The sequence below is a fragment of the Macaca nemestrina genome, chromosome 8 (genome assembly GCF_043159975.1).
Source record: "Macaca nemestrina isolate mMacNem1 chromosome 8, mMacNem.hap1, whole genome shotgun sequence".
In the NCBI taxonomy this organism is placed as follows: Eukaryota; Metazoa; Chordata; class Mammalia; order Primates; family Cercopithecidae; genus Macaca; species Macaca nemestrina.
In genome coordinates, this window is record NC_092132.1 from 77,138,853 (window position 1) to 77,153,982 (window position 15,130).

The window sequence follows — 15,130 nt, forward strand, 5'->3', positions numbered from 1 at the left end:
ACATACAATACATACAAATATATATACAAAAAGATAATATACAACTAATCATTTGTTGACAAATAAAGCTTTTGAATTATAATACATTTCCCTTTCACTTACTGTGGTCAATTTTGCCTGTCATTTATCATTGTACCACTAACACTATTTTTGGGGGGGAAAAAGACAGTAAAATGCAAGCATTAAGGGACACATTTGAAAGTAAATATTCTTCCAGTACCAAGCACATGATCAATCATGTCTTCCATGCTGAGCACATATTCTTCTCTCCGTGTGGGGGTGCCAGCTGTTTAATGGTACATAGAGAAACCTATTTTACCTTTAATCCAATAAATCTCATAGGGCACACCACTATAACATATCTCAGTGATTTTCTTTCTTGGAAATGGTCTACTATATATTTAACCCCTTCTCTTTATCTCTTCAGAAATTTTAATATTTGCATAAAAATTTTCAACACACTTTTACTTATTTTTACTTGGAAAAAGTATAGCAAATTAGAATATTTAAAATGTTAAACCCTAAATATGAGGACTTTATATCAAAAGAAATGTCATTAATAATCTAATATGATAAATAACATCAAAAATCTTATTAACACATTTCTATTAAAATATAGACACTTATTATTTTTCATTTGGACTGTTACATACCTGAGCTTCTGGTTGTACTGTTTGACCTTTTCCAGTGAGGCCGCATTTATCTGAGCTTGAAATTCTTCCACGGAAACATTGTCTCTGTAATAATATCCTTCCATGCTCTCCAGTGCTGTGTAAACAAGTAAACATATTTTACAAGCAATTTTAAACTCAATTTCTCCACATGTAGTATAATTTTATTGATTATTAGTAAATTTATCAAATAGGACCAATTATCAACACATATGCAAAAAAATTATATTAGGTCCAAAAATGAATGAAAACTGTTCTGCTCTCAAAATAAATATCAAACATTTGATGATTTTTCTGTCCAATGGGAAAGAAAATTTCTGGTTTAACTGTCCTCTATTTTTAAAAAATTTTGTATATGTTGTAGGAGACCAAAATATGCCACTCCAAAATATAACTGTAGGAGACCAGAATACACCGCCCCAAAATATGTCTCACTGGCATAAGGATTATTTTGATCTGGTTATTTTGAGAAACTGCATGCAGACACAGGAGAAACTCTGAAAACAGAGTAGAAGTTTCCCTTTGATAAGGAAAATGTACATCCATAAAGGAAACCTCTACTTGTAAGAGTGTCTCCCCCTCTGTACAAGGAAGAGAAGGAAGATGATCACAGAGAGTTTTATCTGCACAACACATCTTACCCTTTTTTTAATGGTGCTTTCCTGGTCACCTCCCCATAACTAGGCCTTCCCTAGACACTTCTTCTGTTTCAGTAGAAAATGGTTATATTTAAGCCTAAGTTCAAAGCTACCTTTTTCAGATATAGTTACTTTTCCTTAGGTATCTCGCATATATACATGAGGTATACATGCCATTAAACTTCTGTTTGCTTTTCCCTTGTTAACTTGTCTTTTGCTATGGGGACCATCCCAACTAAGAACTATGAAAGGTAGAGAGAAAATTATTTTTCCTCCTCTACAACATTCTTTGTGAAGCTAAACTTACACTTTCAATATATTTTATATTTATACACACGTCTATTACATATGACACATATATGCTCATATTCGGAACATATGTATGAAAGGCAGAAGTGTGCATTAATATATGTCAGGGGCCTAGCACGGTGGCGCATGTCTGTAATTCCAGCACTTTGAGAGCCAAGGCAGGTGGATCATTTGAGGTCAGAAGTTCAAAACTAGCTTAGGCAACATAGCGAGATCCTGTCTCTAAAAAAATAAAATTTAAAAATTAGCCTGGCATGGTGGCATGCACCTGTAGTCCTAGACACTCAGGAGGCTGAGGTGTGAAGATAACTTGAGCCCAGGACTTCGAAGCTGCAGTAAGCTAGGATCGTGCCACTGGACTCCAGTCTGGAGGACAGAGTAAGACTCTGTCTCTTAAAACAATTGTTAACAACAACAAAAACATGTCAGAGTAAAAAAAAGGAAATTTTCACTCCCCACGCATATTCACATTCTTGTATAACCTTAATAAAGAAATGTTAATGTATTAAATAAAAAGTATAAATTGAAATCTTAGAAAATCACCTCTACTCAAACTGTCATTTAATTTAGTTATAATATCCCACTAATTTTAAATGTATTTTGAATAGCATACACATTTCCTTTTTAATAACATTTTTGATTCAGTATTTCTTTTTCCTTTAACCTTTATGAAGTATCATTTAAAAAATTTTGGAGAGGAAATAAATCGCAGGAAAAGGGCCCAGAAATACAAGATTTCCTGTGGAAAGGTTGCCAGTAACAGGAATGGCTGTGGGTCCAAGTTGGAAATGTAAAAATTATTTTCTCTTGAAATGCATCACTACTTATGAGCCTCAATTTTTAATAAACGATTTAAAATTCAAAACAATCTTCTTTCAAGAATGCTAAATGCACTAGTTTCTAAACTAAATCATGAGGTTTCTTTAAAGTGAAAGAAACTATCACCATTTTCAGGGGGGGAAATAGGAAATTGACTGCTAATTTTAGCTGTGCTATAGTTTTATTAAACTAGTCAGAATTCTAGAACACTGAAGAAAATAATAAAATTTTAAAGATCCATGTCAAACTTGCAGATTGTTTTTAAATGGAAATTTTAAAAATTGGTTTACAGTTGAGAAAAGCAATTGTGAAAGATAAGGGAGAAAATATACTACATTTACTTCAGTACAGAAAATGAAATTTGTGTGCTTATTTCACAGATTTTTAATTTGTTTATTTCTTATGGCTTCTGGGAAGGAACCCAGGAAACTTTACCCTTAAAATATGACACCCTGGTATACTGATTACTTTAAATTAAAGGCTTCTGCAAGTCAGCAGATATTGGATGAGGCTTTTTTCTGATATGCCCTATCTACCTTAAGTCTAGATCTGCAAAAGAGAACACAATTGCTATCCCTACCATCCCTGGAAATCTCATTATCTATGCTAGAAAAGAAGACTGTGGAAGGTAACTCACCTAGAAGGATTCCTCCCATAAGACAGTATCTATTTCTCCAGCTCATTCAAATTCCAAGACAATCATTTACAAGTTAATTTCTGTCTCCCAGGCCCATTCATTCTCCCTAATAAACATTTTACTACCTCCTACATTCCCCATCTCCCCCATCGCCTATGAAGAAGGGTATATAAGTATCTGGACCTCACCGAGTTATTGGGTAATCACTCTCCCATGATTTTTGCCCTGTGCACATTAAATAAATTTTGTATGCTTTATTTCCTTATTAATCTGCCTATTGCAACTTCATTTTCAGCAACCTTTCAAAGGGAAAAGGACAGGCTTTCTCTCTTAGAGCCTACATTTTCATTAATTACAATAGTTGTAACTGGTTCAACAAACTTCTGGTCCTGAATACACACAGAAAATAAAAGAAACTGTCCCTGATAAAATAATCCTTAAATACATGCCATGTTCACAAGCTGCTATTTGTGAAGGGATTCAGTCTACCAATAGTCATACTTCAAGATAAATTACTCTTACCAGTTGGAACGCTGATGCATTAGAGTAAAATTCCAGTTTCTGCTGTGTGACTTTGGTCAAGTTAATTCATATCTGAAATTCTGAGGTTCTGCATTTTTGACTTGCAAAATAAAAGTACCTACCAGTTATGGTTAATGAGAAAGAATTTAATTAAATAATAGTATTAAGACAGCTCATGAGTATTCTTACTTATTGAATGAGTTTTATTTACTAGGCAACATGCCAAATGCTGTATGGGTACTACCTAATTCAGTTCCGATGAGATACTGATTATGCAGAGTGTGCTTAGCCAAACACAAAGTTTGTGGGACTAAGAGAAGGGTCCATGCAAAACCACTTTGATTTGTGACTTAAAACCAGAAAAACTGGAAGGAGAACAGTGGGATGGCACAGCAGTGGAACTGTGAGGGTAAGGGAGGAGACCATCCCTCATATTGTCTTATGCCCAATTTCTGCCTCCAAAGAAAGAAGAAGTAAAATCTAAAAGGCAGAAATGAAATCCACAGGCAGACAGTCCAGCGCCGCACCCTGGGCCTGGTAGTTAAAGATCGACCCCTGACCTAATTGGTTCTGTTATCTATAGATTACAGACATTGTATAGAAATGCACTGTGAAAATCCCTCTTGTTTCGTTCTGATCTAATTACAGGTGCATGCAGCCCCCAGTCACGTACCTCCTGCTTGCTCAATCAGTCACGACCCTCTCACACACACCCCCTTACAGTTGTGAGCCCTTAAAAGGGACAGGAATTGCTCTGTCTCAAGAGCTCAGCTCAGCTCTTGAGACAGAAGTCTTGCTGATGCTCCTGGCTGAATAAACCTCTTCCTTCTTTAACTCGGTGTCTGAGGAGTTTTGTCAGTCGCTCGTCCTGCTACAAGGGGAGAGGGCTGGGAACTAATTTTTATAAAGATCTTGATGGTTCAACTTTGGCCAGAATGGCCAGTTCTGTCCCAAATTTTATATAAGAACAAGTATATAAACATAATTTAATATAATTTTAATGAATAGTTCTACAATTTCATAAATTTCCATCTTCGTTACATTTTTGACAATATTATTCCAAATTAACAAGTCAGTTAAAATTCACAACCACATAAAATTTTTTGAAAACTGGAAAAGTGCCTAACAATTTTGCCAAGAGTCTTAGTAAGAATTCTGTGTCACATGTATAGAGTTGTGGGGAATGAACAAAAAAAGATGAGTTTTATATTTAAAAACTAAAATTTGTATGACAGAGAAGAGGAAAGATGACAACATTCCCTATTTTAGCTAAATAACTTGTTTATTTATTGTTATGAAAAACCCAGAACAACATTCTACCAAATTAAATAACATGTTAATTTCAAACATGTTAAATTTGGCATTTCCTTGTCTAGTTTCCTTAGTTCTCATCCATAAAATGATATATTTCTCAAAAGCAGTATCAATGTACTTGGTTGAATATTTAGTTTATTTACTTCTACTACTTTTCAAGCAAAGGAAGAAAAACATTCCATTAAATTTAGGTAGTCAGCAAAAAAGGAAAACCTAATGAATGTTAGAGAAAATTAAAGATTAAATTATTCTTAGACTGAAGCAAGCTACATTTCCACTTACTCAAAATACCTTTCAAGGCTTTCCCAAGAAAGGGATTAATCGGGAAAAACACAGAATCTCTGAAGAATAATTTTAAGAATAGTGTCAGTCTGCTAACACTCTCTTTTGATAGCACACTTTTTTGGTTAAATAAGACACGGCACATGCACTGCTAGAATTCCCCAGAAATGGTCACCATGGGTCACAATTCCTCAGAATTGGTCCCAGTTATTGGGAGAGAAGCAAGATTTGTTGATCCCATTATGACAAATATGTGAGAATGGCCGTGTGATATATAATAATGTTTTGTGATTCTAAATGTCTCAAAATGGAGTCATTTATAACAAGTCACTCAACCCACAGTGAAACTGCTGACTCTTCAAAGTGATAAGCACATGTATGGTGGACTGAGGTGATAAGATGACACCTGCCACGGCCAGGCACCTCAGAGACCCCACAGGAAAGTGAAGCCAAAGGTGGCTGAGATAATGACTATGGACACACTACTATGGAGAGCCATAAAAACAGCAAGAAACTGACAATGGTTGAGATGCCTGCAGAAGCTTTGCCAGGAGAACTCTGAGGCCTCCTCGCCCTAGAAGCTCTGCCAAGAGATGAGCCGGGACCCCCAACCCCTTGCTGGTCAGTGTTTCCAGGGAAATCCAGGCCTTCCTTGTGCCTCAGTCAGCCTGCAGGCCTCCTGAGCTACTCACCATGGTTTGTTACCCCCATTTTATGTCTGTCTGTGTGTACTGAATATGTTTGCATGATTGTTGGTGTGTGAAAGCCTTGCGATAAACCATGAATTTGAAAGCATTTAATTGGCCATTGAGTCATCGTGAAACCTCCCATCCTCCTCCAATAGCAGTTGGCACAGCTAGGCTGATTGGAACTGTGCTGTCTGAAGAGAGGTGGGTTTACACCTTCACACAGACTCCTAACATTTTGAAAATCTCCATTCTGGAAACTCTTCTTTTGCAAAAAATCTATATTGTTTCAATTATAAATCCTGTGTAAAACCAAAATGGAAAACTAAAAGATTTAATCTTTTTTTTTTTTTTTTTTTTTTGAGACGGAGTCTCACTCTGTCGCCTAGGCTGGAGGGCAGTGGCGCGATCTCGGCTCACTGCAAGCTCCGCCTCCAGGTTCACGCCATTCTCCTGCCTCAATTTCTGGAATAGCTGGGACTACAGGCACCTGCCACCATGCCCAGCTTACTTATTTTTGTATTTTTAGTAGAGACAGGGTTTCACCGTGTTAGCCAGGATGGCTACGATCTAACGACCTCGTGATCCGCCCACCTCAGCCTCCCAAAGTGCTGGGATTACAGGCGTGAGCCACCGCGCCCGGCCAAGATTTACCTTTTAAAGAGCCTAAAGAAGAGTTTAGGAGGAAAAAAAAAATTGAATAAAGGGCACTTAGAAAATGACAATGTTTATAACAAACCTTCCCTTTCATTTAAAAGAGAAAGCACTCAAGTTTCTATGTGATTTTTATTATTCTTGGAGCAAAGAAAGATACCTTGTAAAGAGGTAAGACTTAGGGGTAGTTGGTTTGGGTGGCAGCTTTTTTTTTTTCATAGGAGGTAAAAAAACGGGAATACTGAAGAGCATGCTGGCAGAGACAAAACCAGCATCACATATCCTATTTGGTTTAAGGGAAACTACCATCAGGAGGCCCAGGAAATAGGTATTTAACAACACTTTACAAGGAAGCAATGCTATACTTCAGGACACTGTATCTTCACTACACATATTCAAAGACCTGTATATGATGCCACATTCCTGAGAGGTAGAATACCTGGGTCCAGGAACCAAGGGTGAAAGCAGAAATGACGGTGCTTAACATCTGTCGAGGGTTGAATGTGCCCACAAAAAGATATGACAAAGTCCTAACCCCTTGGGGCCTACAAATGTGGCCTTATTTTTGGTTTGTTTGTTTGTTTTGAGATAGGGTCCCACTCTGTTGCCCAGGCTGGTGTGCAGTAGTGCTATCATAATTCACTACAGCCTCAGCCTCTTAGACTCAAGCGATCCTTCCACCTCTGTCTCCCAAATAGGAAGGACTACAGGTGTGTGCCACCAGCACCAGCTAATTTTTTTTTAAGAGGTGAAGTCTCAATATGTTGCCCAGGCTGATCTCAAGTTCCTGGGCTCAAGTGATCCTTCCATCTTGGCCCCAGAAAGTTCTGGGATTTCTGAGCTATCACATTCAGTCTTGACCTTATTTTGAGATAGGGTTTTTGTAGATGTAGCCAAATTAAAATGAGGTCCTGCTGAATTATGATAGGCCCAAATCCAATGATCGGTGCCTCTATAAGAAGAGGGCAATTAGTATATAGAAACACAGAGACAGACACACACAGAGGGGAGAAGACCGTGTGAGGACAGGGGCAGAGATTGTGGTTATGCTGCCACAAACCAAGGAATGCCAAGGACTGCTGACAGACACCAAAGGCCAAAAGAGGAAGGAGGAAGCATGGCCTGACAACATCCTGATTTCCAACTTCCGACCTTCAGAACTGTGGCAGAATACATTTCTATTGTTTTAAGCCACCCAGCTTGTGGTAACTTGCACTGGGAAACAAACGCATCATTTCCAATGACTCACTTGGGAAATGTGAGTTTCCAATCCCTGAAACACTCGGTCTGTGAGTTTCCAAGGCACCCACAGCCAAGAAGATCAATCGCCACCTCGGCAAAGCTGCTCCAGCCTAATCGTCAGAAGCAGGTAGCACTATTGTTACACAATGGGAGCCAGAAGGAACATGTATGGCACCCAGGTATCTACTGGGGTCCCTCTTAGTACTTCCTTGCACAAATTTGATGATAAATGGACAACTGCAGCAGTCTGAAAAGGTAGAGTAATCAGAGGATCAAGCCCCTTAGGGACGAAGGTATTGGTCATGCCACAGATTAGCCACAGAGACCAGCAGAGGTTCAGACAGAGGGTGAGGCTAATCTACAATGGATAGCAGAAGAGGGAAAACGAGACTCTGTGGCAGCTGTAGACAAGCTGGGGCTGCAAGGGCTATAGCTAATCCTTTTAATTTTTCTCTCCTAAATTATCCCCTCCTCCATCCAGAAAGGAGGTCCACGGGAGTCCTGGAAAAGCCTCTCCCAGTCCCTACACAAAGACATGGGTCTGATGGGTGCCAAGCATGGACTACAGAGGATGCTGAGAGAGCCACTGGCTCGGGTCCTCTCTCAGAAATGATGGGCTCATTGCCCGGCTGCTGTGATCGCTGCAGAAGACATCTCGCAGCTGTTCACTCTCCAGCCTTTGCCGGAGAAAACTATCCCACCAGGATCACACCTCCTCCTAAGGGCAGCCTGCATCCTGATGACCTAACAATGCAGAAATATTTTATGTTGTTCCTGGCATCCTTGCTTCAGCTCCCCAGAATCTAGACATGCTGAACATTTGTAAGATGAATTAGTCTAATTAAATAAAGATTAGCTGGATAATTGTACAGTGTTTCATAATCCACACAGACCTAGAGTGGTTTCTCACTTTTGGTGGACTCCAGAATCACCTGGAAAGCTTCTAAAATATCCTGGTATTTGGGCTCCACTTCTCAGAGATTCTGCCTTAAATGATTTTGCATGAGGCTGAGCCTGAGTATTCTCTAAAACCTTTCCAAGATCGTTAATGTGCAGCTAAGTACTGAAAACCACTGACGGATCAGGAAAATTAGTCAGTGGGGAGCGTGTAGAGAAGTGACCCTGAATATTTATCCTCTTTGTACTCTCATTTTCTGCCAACTCATAGTTGCTTGCTTTATCTCACCAAGGGCTGAGGGATCCCAACAGCTTTCCCTGTCGTGTAGGAAGCACTTAGGAATACCAGCTAGAAGATTGCTTTAGTGTGACTGGCACATTCTAGCAGTTTGGTTGGTTATGCTTTGCACTTACTTCCCTGTCCAGCTGTTTCTGTGTTCCTTACCTTGAAAATCTGTATCCCTTTTGTCTGCCTAGGTTCCTGTTCTTCCGCGGTTCTTGCCTTCAGCAATACACATTGGCCTCCAACCCTGCTCACCTCCAATCCTGAAATTCCTGATCTAATAGCTGGTCCCATCTTTGCAGGATGCCCCATCAACCACCGCGCCCTCCTTTTCCCAGTGCTCCATGGAGGCAAGCAAAATGAGACAGGGGTGACACATTTGCTTCCTGTTCTACTCTAAGTATATGGTACCACAGACAACTTTAGGAGGGTTGACTTTAGTAAATTTCCTAGGAAAATTTCAAATTCATCCATTTCTTCTATTTTTTTATTTGCTAGCAAAGACTCATGTATATACAAAACTAAAATGCTTTAAATAAACTTTCATTCCAGGAAGAGATGACATTTGGAATCTCTTTCATTTACCACTGCCTTCAATTACCAGATGGTAATCTCTATTCAAACTTGGTCTGATTTTCCTATACTTCTCTCAATCTGGTGAATACTAAGCTACTAATGATTCCTCATGAGAGTTTTATAAAGGCAGAAGAACTTCTGCACCCCCCTTAAATAAACAACCTTATTACTGACAGATTTTTAGTGGCACAGAACGTTTCCCATCTTGTTTACCTATCTGTGACCTCAACTGCAGAAGTATTTCTACCGTTGCTTATTCAAATCATTTTTCATATTTTGCTGCTGTGAGCATACCAAAACCTAATGTTTGCTATAGCTTTTCTTTCAATTACATTTTAAAAGCCATAGTGTATGCACTGAAATAATACATATTTAGGGATTATTTTTAAATTGGCTTTTGCCAAAGTTATAAAATAGAGGTTGCTTGCAAAACAATTTTTTGTCTGTGTGTACATTTGCTGTTGGATATGATTATTCAGCTATTTATGGCTGATGTGTCACAGATGCAATAATTTTTTTTAAAGATGCTTAGTGCCGTCTGTCATCTCAGTAATAATTTCAAAGACAAAATTTTGAAGAAGAGAGAAATAAAGGAAAAGAAATGGAGAGTCTTTACAATTGTAAGTCCTGGCTAAACCCTATAAAAGTTAACATTCCAGACCAACGTCCGTCCCTATCTTCTCAAACTGTCTATCCCTGTAATGGCTATTTATTGAAGCAGAGTTTCACCCTGTTGCCCAGGCTGGAGTGCAGTGGCACGATCTTGGCTCACTGCAACTTTTGCCTCCCAGGTTCAAGTAATTCTTGTGCCTCAGCCTCCCGAGTAGCTGGGATTACAGGCACATACCAACACACCTGGCTAATTTTTGTATTTTTAGTAGACACAGGGTTCCACCATGTTGCCTGGGCTGATCTCGAACTCCTGACCTCAGGTGATCCGCCTGCCTCAGCCTCCCAAAGTGCTAGGATTATATGCGTGAGCCACTGCAACTAGCCCAACATATTTTAGATTAAATTATTCTTCTAACTTGTCTCCAAAGGTCCATTTTTGCCCATTGCTTCTTTTATTCTTCTTCCTTTTCATTACAGAATCTTGGATTACCTACACTGACCCTGTCTATAAATCACAGTTTCTCCAAAGAGAAATAAAAATACCTTCTAATAACTCCTAAAATCATCTCTTCACTGCAATCTTCATCTGTTAAAATGTATTCCTGCCAAGTATGTTTGAGGTACTCACGGTTTTTAAACTATGGTAATTGAATTCAGGGTTTTAAAATAATATGCACGTGGTATGTATTAGTCTGTTTTCACGCTGCTGATAAAGACATATCCAAGACTGGGCAATTTACAAAAGAAAGGGGTCTAATGGACTTACACTTCCACATGACTGGGGAGGCCTCACAATCATAGTGGAAGGTGAAAGGCAAGTCTCACATGGTGGCAGAAAAGAGAAGAGGGCTTGTGCACGGAAACTTCCATTTTTAAAGTCATCAGATCTCATGAAACTTATTCATATCACTAGAACAGCAGAGGAAAGACCCACCCCCATTATTGAATTACCTCCCACAAGTCCCTCCCACAACACATGGGAATTCAAGATGAGATTTGGGTGGGGACACAGCCAAACCATATCATGGTATAATACAAAATTTTCATTTAGTAGTGAATTTAGATTTCATATGCCTGTCCATTCTTTAGTTATATAGATAGATGGATTTTATTCCCTCTACTCTTCTCATTTTTTATTAGAGCATTGAAATTCCACAGCAAAACCAATGTAGTTCTTGAAAACTCAAAAGAAGAAAAAAATAAAATTCACTATGGTATCATTCAGAGAAACTGATAAAATCTTGTGACACGGCACACATATTTTTTTAGAATGTGGAGGGAAATAATAGACTAGAGGACACTCCACAACAATCAAGACTTCTGATCTTTTTTAGGTAGCATTTTATGACCCCAAAATAAGAAATATTCAAGACCTTCCCTCAGAAACACAGCTCACTACAAGAATTTTCTTGCTCATGCTACCCTTGATTTATTCTACTGCAGACGTTGATAGTCACTCTTAGGAAAAACAAAATGACAAAGGAATATATATTTTCTGATCAAAAAGAAAAATTGACGTAAAGAATTTTAAAAGCATCAATTTAACCACCAAATGATACTGAAAACATTTAACATACATATATGCAGGCATAGATATACATGTGTGATATAATTGATATTAAAGTATAAATTCTGTTTAATAATCTGTATGCATATATTAACTTTTTCTATCTCATAAAATATTTTAGCCATAAAACTGTAATGACTTTAACATAATTTAACTTACTTAAGCAGTTTATTTAACCCAAATTATTTTATCTTTATTTACACCACTCATGTCTTATTTCTCCATTATAAATAATGCTGCAAGTGTATTTGATAAATATTTAAATAATACATTATTTCCTTAATAAACATTCCCAGAAGCAAATATATTAGCTAAATATTTTCAAATTAATTTTAAAATCCCGACTGTTAAAATCACATTTATAAAAGCTTTAATAAAGATAAAATAATTTAAGTATAGCACCCATCAAAAGAAAAACAGTTTACCTTGCGCAAAAAGAACAGGATGAATTTTAAACCCTCCTCCATTTTTCAATCGTTGAGGAAGTTGTTCAAAATGATAACTATCAACGTAGAAGTAAACTTTCAGAGCTTGCCGACTTCCTTCTGCTTGATATGTAAGAGGAACATCTGAAATGATATTTAATAGTATATTACTTCCTAAAATAAGGATATGCTAGATGGTACTTCTGTTAACCTTCAAAAAGAATCCTGAGAATTACTCGACACCAATATATTAAACATGATCATGTTTATCAAGTTGGGATTCAACATACAGCGCTATTCAATGAAAGAGTATTAAATCAGTTCTCATTAGCTAAAGCAATGGATTTGTTACTATATTATAAAAATTCCATAATAGGAAACTTTGTTACACTTTGACATACCAGATGTCTCACTTAACTAAATGAGGTGTTTAGCTATACATGGTTTGGATTCAAAATCTCCCAGGGCAGCTGCTTCATTCATATTTTAGTCAGAATGAGTCCTTGTGGTATACTTCTTAAGTAGTGTGCAACAAATTGAGTACATAGCAACCACTATCAAAATTAGTATGGGTTCTGCAAGCTCTATTCCCTGAGCACCAGATTGGAAATATATTATCCTTTGTTGATGCCCCACAGTCATTAAAAATTGTCCCAACTCTTGTAGCTATTTTCAAAGATCCTAAATTTAATTACTTTTAAAAAAAAAACCAATCAACTTGAAAACTAAATTTCAGTAGGAGTATTTCACAATGCTATCATAAATCCTCTCCATTTTATGATACTTATCCATGACAAATATTTCTGTCTCATTAGAAGAGAATGTAAAATCATCCTAAAAGGCTGAACAGTCACAATAACCAGTTAAAAATTAAGGACAAACAAATGGAATTGGCATTTAATACATGTTCCTCACCCAGTATTTATAACTTCTAACCTGCTTCTTGAAATAAAACTGTATATAAAAGTAGAGTTCAAGGTTAAATGGCATTTATGATCACAGATTCCAGGCTCCTTATTAAATTTATTTAATTCTGCATATCAATATGGGAAACATTTCATTAATATCTATTTATCTCCTTTATGCCATATAAAGTACTTATTTTATTTTTGTTATTTTTTTTAAATGAAAACATGAAGCATTTGATTTAGGAAAGAGAATGAACAGGTTTCTCACCCAAAGGGTTGAAAATTAATAGCATTTTAAGAATTGGAAAAATCCTTTCTTTCTGGTTTCTAAAATAAAGACTAAAAGAACTATGGACACTAAAGAAAATACAGATTTATAGCTACTAAATATCTGCATCTTCTAGTTCCCCTTTTCACACACTGTCTCGCATATATATTTTAATTTGTGTTAAATTCCATACCCTTCATCTTTGGCATCAATATAGGCAACCTCTATGCTAACAAATGGATAATGTTATTGAAAGAAAAATAGTGATAATGATACAACAGTTAGAGTTTCATATTATAGAACATAGAACAAATAAAGATGTTATATTAGGAATCAAAGAACTAAAACTTAATGAAAATTATAAAGTATATCAATTTAAAGTGAAGTTTAAACTAAGAGCACTAAAACTCCTGGGCTCAAGTGATCCTCCAGCCTTGGCCTCCCAAAGTGCTGAGATTAGAGGCATGAGCCGCCACACCCAGCCCATTACCACTTCTTTCAACATCATACTGGAAGTCCTAGCTATTGCAATAAAACAAAACAAGAAAAAAGAAACTATAAAGATTGGGAAAGAAAAACATCAACAACAAAAAAAATGCTCCTGGAACTAATATGCAATTATAGCCAGGTTACAGGATACAGGTTAACATAAAAAAGTCAATTCCTTTCTTACATAACATCAGTGAACAAGTGGAATTTGAAATTAACAACATAATACCATTTACATTAGCACCTCCCCAAAATAAAATACTTAAGTATAACTCTAATAAAACATGTACAAGATCTATATAAGGAAAACTACAAAGCTGATGAAAAAATTTTAAGAACTCAGAAAGACATTTTATGTTCATGGATAGGAAGACTCACTATTGTCAAGGTGTCATTTCTTCCCAGCTTGATCCACAATATCAGTGAAACACCAAGTAAAACCCCAACTGGTTATTTCTTAGATATTGACAAACTAATTCTAAAGTTTATATGGAAAGGCAGAAGACATAAAATAGCCAACATAATATAGAAAAAGAAGAACAAAGTTGGAAGACTGACACTCCCTTAATTTAAGACTTACTATAAAACTACAGTAATCAAGACAGCACGGTATTGACCAAAGAACAGACAAATAGATCAATGAAATGGAACAGAGAGCTCAGAAATAGTCCAACACATATATAGTCAACTGATCTTTGATAAAGGAGCGAAGACAATACAACGGAGCAAAGATAGTCTTTTCAACAAATGTTTCTGGAAGAACTGGACATCTACATGCAAAAACATACATCTAGACACTCACCTTATATCCTCCACAACAATTAACCAAAATGAACTACAGACTTAAATATGAAATGCAAAACTATATAACTCCTGCCAAATTACGAAGAGGAAACCTAGATGACCTTCGATATACTGATGACTTTTAGAAAGAACATCAAAGGCACAATCCATGAAAGAAATAATAGATAAGTGAGACCCCATCAAATGTAAAACTTCTGTTCTGCAAAAGACAATGTCAAGAGAACGTGAAAACAAGCAACAGACTGGAAGAAAATATTTGCAAAAGACACATCTGATAAAAGACTGTCATCCAAAATACACAGATAACTCTTCAAACCCAACAATAAGAAAACAAACAACCCGAGTGTATTAATCCATTCTTTCTTTGCTATAAAAATGTCTAAGAGTGAGTAATTTATAAAGAAAAGAGGTTTAATTGGTTCACGGTTCTACAGGCTGTACAGGAAGCAAGATGCTCACATCTGCTCAGCTTCTGAGGAGGCCTCAGGAAACTTATAACCATGGCAGTAGACAAAAGGGGTAGCAGG

The 15,130-nt window shown here is 36.9% G+C and overlaps 1 protein-coding gene across 1 annotated transcript in view; it reads right to left on the reverse strand.

Annotated features, from left to right (window-relative positions):
* LOC105482163 (phosphatidylinositol-3,4,5-trisphosphate dependent Rac exchange factor 2) overlaps nucleotides 1-15,130 on the reverse strand; it is a 282,501-nt gene that overhangs the window by 81,976 nt on the left and 185,395 nt on the right. The window contains exons 34-35 of the mRNA XM_011742123.3: nucleotides 12,135-12,278; nucleotides 654-768 (exon numbers count right to left, since the gene is read on the reverse strand). Coding sequence (XP_011740425.2) covers nucleotides 654-768; nucleotides 12,135-12,278 — 259 coding nt within the window. The remainder of the gene's footprint in view (nucleotides 1-653; nucleotides 769-12,134; nucleotides 12,279-15,130) is intronic.